General features: G+C 35.6%; 1 protein-coding gene and 1 long non-coding RNA gene across 2 annotated transcripts; one reads left to right on the top strand and one right to left on the bottom strand.

Moving 5' to 3' along the window:
* Positions 1–1282: 1282 nt before the first annotated feature.
* LOC107834829 (uncharacterized) lies at positions 1283–1661 on the top strand. Its single transcript, XR_001660653.1, has 2 exons — positions 1283–1347; positions 1402–1661. It is a non-coding gene; the product is annotated as an uncharacterized LOC107834829 (long non-coding RNA).
* A 1645-nt stretch (positions 1662–3306) lies between these two features.
* On the bottom strand, positions 3307–4924 carry LOC107834828 (gastrula zinc finger protein XlCGF8.2DB-like). The gene has a single exon (XM_016666755.1). It carries the CDS (start codon positions 4860–4862, stop codon positions 4176–4178), a length of 687 nt encoding a protein of 228 aa, XP_016522241.1. The 5' UTR covers positions 4863–4924; the 3' UTR covers positions 3307–4175.
* Positions 4925–5511: the final 587 nt, after the last annotated feature.

Genomic DNA, 5511 nt, shown 5'->3' with positions numbered 1-5511 from the left:
ATAAACAAACCAAAAACTCTGATAATATTGTTTTGTTGTTCTTGCAATATTTAATAAAGTGCTGTTAGAATGAAAATCACTTATGTCTCCTTGGTAGCTAAGAGTGATAGCTCATTAGAGTAAACTCCTTTTTATCAATGTAACTTTTTCCATTATTATTCTTTTATTTCTCTACCTCAGTTCACCCAAGTGCAACGCAGTATATAAAATAATTACACACAGACTAATGTTTTTTTTAAGCTTGTACAGTTAATTTTGAAGTTTTATGTTTTTAATTAAATGTTTTTATAAAATCTCCATTTACTAAATGTTTATATAAAATGTTTATATTAAACTTTTAATGTTTAATAAAAAGCTTTTATATCTGAAATGTGCTAACACGGTAGCACCTTCGTGCTGCCACCTACTGACAACAACCTGCTACTACACCTACATTGTTTCAGCTGTTGTAGAAATCAGTGACTCAGCTATTTTTCTACAATCTGTGCTGAATTAATTCCAGTGGATTTCAAACATTCATATGCTGGAGTGTGTTAAAACAGTCACATTCAATAACATGGAATATTAAGTTTATTTCAGTGGCTCAGTCAGTGAAAATGAGTTTTAAACACATAATATAAATTTACTAGCTTTAAAATGTATATATATTTTTTTGTCTCTTTTTATATAGAGATATTGCATACAAGTATGACGATCACCAGAATGCTTTTATTGTTCAGGTGTTTTAAATCAATGTTTTTTCAATTGTTTCTTCAGTGACCTTCATGTTTTCACATGCAATGTGAGACGTTTTTTTCAGTTAATTATGTTCAAAATGTTGAAGTTAAATACATGACTCTAAAACAAATCCGGCGTCATACTGTTTTAAAATGAGTCAGAAGCTACAAACTTCAACCTTATGTGCCAATATAACTGTACTTATTTTGCTCTAATTATACAGATCTATTCATACTCAAAAAATTAAAATATGAAAGAAAATGTGGTATTAACATTAAGATTAAGAATATATTTGGTTACTGCTAAGAAAAATAAAATTTAAAATAAGCTACTTTTAAAACTTAATATGTTTTGATTGAAATAGCCTAATTATAGTTTTAAAATTTATAACTTTTTCTGGCCCATTGACCATTATTTTACCTGTAGTTAAGGCAGATTTTTTGCCAAGATCTTTGATCTACCCTCGGTAGCAATCAGTAGGAATTTCCAGCTTTTCACACTGATCTGTGAAAACAGCAGGAGATGAGGAGAGTCTCCGCTTCCACCTTATTTAGACAATGGTGACAACTGGTGTTTGATCTTGTGAACAAATTGCAGGGAGTTTCTAACTTTAAAAAGGGTCAGAGACAGGTCCTGGTTGAATGAGCAAAGATACACCTTANCTTTAAAAAGGGTCAGAGACAGGTCCTGGTTGAATGAGCAAAGATACACCTTATTTGAATAAATTAAAGAAAAGAAGATAAAACTTTCCACACCGGGTTACCAATTAGATTTTGCTCTTTTCAATTTCTCCAAGGACGTCTTTGCTTTTTGTTTGTCGTTGCCATATTTTGTTTTCTCAGGTAAATTCATGTGTTGTCTGTGCTCTGAGGTTTCTGACGTTATCTGATGTGCTTTTCTGGTGATTGTATGTATCTGTCTTGAAGAAATGCTGATTATTGTGACGCTGTCATCTCTGTGTGATCTCAGTCTTTGCGCACAGCATTTTTCTGAATCCGGGCGTAAGAGAGGATTTAATGAGTCAAAATGTTTTTTAAAGCTTTAGAATTTTTCCTCTCTTAATATTACCTAATTCAAAGCAGGTATTAAACATTGCTCTCTTTAAGCCTATGAAGTAAAATGTTTTTATTAATTCCTCTATCTAATCTTAAATGTCACATTTTCATTAGATGAAACCAGAAATTAATTAAAATCAACAGAAATGCAGCAATGAATTGTGGGAAATACACTTCGTAAAAGAAAATGCGGTCTCAGCGTAAAGACGGAAATCGGACAGAAAATGGGCAAAGCGAAGGGCGGATGTGGAGAATGTGGGACGCACTGCGAAGCCTTCAACATGAACGCGCATTTGAGAGACGGACACTACGCAGCCGCAGTGAGCCTCTATCAACCCGCTTCTTTTTAAAACGTCCTCGACCCGATTCTCCACCGTCCTTAGAGGGAAAACCTCTTGTAAAGAAACAGATGTGAGGCAAGATGCAAATCCCAGGCTGAACAATGACGGTGAGGATGAGTACAGACAATTAAAAAAATGGTGTTAATCAGTGTGCTGCTGTTATATCAGACAGAATGGACCAGGAGAGGAACTGACCCATCAGAACCTAAAGAACCAGACATCAGAGTCTCTTCATCCCTCAGTCATCTCCTGAGGCTGATATGGTACAGAACATTTAGCCATGATTAAGTTTCTTATTGTGGTTTTAGTAGACTGTTCTGGTTTAATTATCTGCTTATTGTATAATGGCATCAGCCAAAATAACATAAATGGTGATTTAAAGAACAAATCATACTAATAGATTAACAGTAAATACATAAATATTTCTTACTTTAAAAGGTTTGAGGGCTTTCTATACGTTTCATTTAGAAATGTTGAAATATTTTATGACTACATTGTTCAGCGGTCATTTAATGTAGAATTTCACCATTATTTTATTAACTTGGTTTACCAGTTTGGATAATCTGACTTTCTATTAATGAAGAAAAAAACATGCCAACCAAAAATGTACCAGGCACAGACCAGCAACACAGGGGCGGTTTTAGACGGGGGCCGACATGGGAACCGAAGAAATTATACTGAATAAATGCCTTTTGCTAATATTTAGAGGTAGATTTATTTAACCTTCACAATTTTACCTTAATGAATTAAAAATTATAGTGCTGCACCTTTAGCTGCTGTTCCATCTGCCAGGGATCTGCAACCTCTGGAGACACAAGTGACTCTTTGACTCACTGATTATATCAAATGATGAAATATTGTTCTGGTTTTGGTCGTTTAATTCTTTTTCAAGTGTTGCCATGGAAAAACACCGTCTACCCTGACCCCTGTGGGAAATCTGGTCTAGAACCAGCCTACAAACCTAACTCATTTATATAAATGGTTTTGGTAATACTCTGTAAAATACTATAATTTTCACATAACTTTCATACTTTTGGCTGCCTGAGGACACATTTTGAATACTAAATCAGGTGTTATGATCAGTTACTCAGTACTTCAGTAGTTTACCAAATACTTCAAAAGAAAATACACAAGAACATTGTTCCAGCAAGGAATATTAAATAAATAGAATAATAATCCCTGAGCTTTACTATCTGTCAAGTGTTTATTGAAACATGAATATTGACTATTAAAATTCATGACAAATTAAGGAGGAAGAGATGGGCTCTGCTGCTGTCTATATAAACGCTTTCCCGATTTAACATGTTTTCTACTAAACATAAAAAAGAAAAAGACCATCAGTATCATCAGTATGATAATTTATTATCTAAAAATTATAATAAAAGTTTCAATAACTTCTTTCTAAAATTCAATCCACATCATCAATACGTTTTCTAAGCATTAAAATCATGTCAAATAAATACATCCATTTCCCCAAATCATTGAAATAAATTAAATAATTACAAAGAATAAAAACACAATAAAGATTCCAAACTCATCATTTCTAAATCTGAAAGTAGTCAAAACTGCAATTACTCCACTTCCAAACATCAGGTTACTAAGAATCTTACTTGAGGTTCACATTGTGCCATCAAACCTGTGTGAGTTCTTGTGAACCGTTACATTTCTTTTGAGTGAAACCGTTTCAACAGGACCTACAACAGAAAGGTTTCTAACCCGTGTGAATCTTCTTGTGATGAAGTAAACTGGATCTACACAAAACATTTTCCTCGCTTTTCACTAAGGGTGCACCGATTGCAGTTTTCATTTTGGGGTGCTCTAATAGTCACACCTCTCAACGGAGAGCAGAAGAGAGCAGTGGCTGAGGTCAATAAAATTGGGGGATCAGACCAGCTTCACATGCAAGAATCAGCTGATGTCCCAAAATTAAGGAAAACAACATAGATTAATCGGCTGGCTGATAAATCAGTGCACCGCTACTTCTCACATGTGAATTCTGATGCAAGTTAAATGGTATTTTTGAGGAAAACTTTTTCCACAGATCCCACATGAGTAAGACTACTCACTTGTGAATCCTCATGTGATGAAGTAAAACAGACCTAAAAGCAAAGCATTTTCCACAGGTCCCACATGAAAAAGAACTCTCACCTGTATGAGTCTTCATGTGAAAATGTAAATGGTGTTTTCTAGCATACTTCTTTCCACAGGTCCCACATGAGAAAGGTTTCTCACCTGTGTGAGTTCTCATGTGTTCAACTAACTGAGATTTATACAAGCATTTTTTTCCACAGGTGCCACAAGAGAATGTCTTCTCACCTGTGTGAACTCTCATATGAGTAGTTAAATTTCTTTTACGAGTGAAACTTTTTCCACAGGTCCCACATGAGAAAGGTTTCTCACCTGTGTGAGTTTTCATGTGATCAACTAACTGAGATTTATACAGGCAATTTCTTCCACAGGTGCCACAAGAGACAGTCTTACCCATGTGAAATCTCTTGTGAGCAGTTAAACTTCTTTTCTGAGTAAAACGCATTCCACAAGTCCCACATGAGAAAGGTTTCTCACCAGTGTGAATTGTCATGTGGAGATTTAATCTGTGTTTATAAGAGAAACTTTTTCCACAGGTCCCACATGAGAAAGGTTTCTCACCTGTGTGAGTTCTCATGTGACCAACTAACTGAGATTTATACAGGCAATTTTTTCCACAGATGCCACAAGAGATGGTCTTCTTACTAATGTGAATTCTCATGTGAAGATTTAAACCTCTTTTAAGAGTGAAACATTTTCCACAGGTCTCACATGAGAAAGGTTTCTCACCTGTGTGAGTTCTCATGTGAAAAGTTAAACTTCTCTTCTGAGTGAAACTTTTTCCACAGGTCCCACATGAGAAAGGTTTCTCACCTGTGTGAACTCTGATGTGCGTAGCCAAGTTATGTTTCTTCCGGAAACTTTTTCCACAGGTCACACAAGAGAAAGGTTTCTCACCAGTGTGAATTTTCATGTGATCAAGTAACTGAGATTTGGATACAAAACTTTTTCCACAGGTTGTGCACGTGTAAGGCCTCTCACCCGAGTGAGTTTTCATGTGTCTGTTTAAAGTGCCGATTTGATGGAAACTTTTTCCACAAGCTGTACATGTCAACGATTTTTCCCCTGTATGAATTTTCATGTGATCAATAAAACGATTCTTGTGAGGGTCTTTCTGCTGTTTGTTCACCAACATGTCATCAGTCTCCTGTTTCAGCAGAAGCTGCTCTTCATCCTGACTAATGCAAAGTTGCTCCTCTTCCTCTTTGAACTCTTGAGGTTCTGGTTCCTCTTGCTCCAGTTTTATCTGCAGAGGTTCTGGTTCCTCTTGCTCCAGTTTTATCTGCAGAGGTTCTGGTTCCTCTTGCTCC

Source organism: Poecilia formosa, unplaced genomic scaffold (genome assembly GCF_000485575.1).
Source record: "Poecilia formosa unplaced genomic scaffold, Poecilia_formosa-5.1.2 Scaffold789, whole genome shotgun sequence".
Taxonomy (NCBI): Eukaryota; Metazoa; Chordata; class Actinopteri; order Cyprinodontiformes; family Poeciliidae; genus Poecilia; species Poecilia formosa.
The sequence above is the reverse complement of the archived record's forward strand: the minus strand, read 5'-3'. Positions and strand labels throughout refer to the sequence as shown.

What these genes read in the sequence shown, in the direction of transcription:
- LOC107834828 (XM_016666755.1), bottom strand. Translation starts at nt 4,862, where the DNA reads ATGAGAATTCACATTAGTAAGAAGACCATCTCTTGTGGCATCTGTGGA.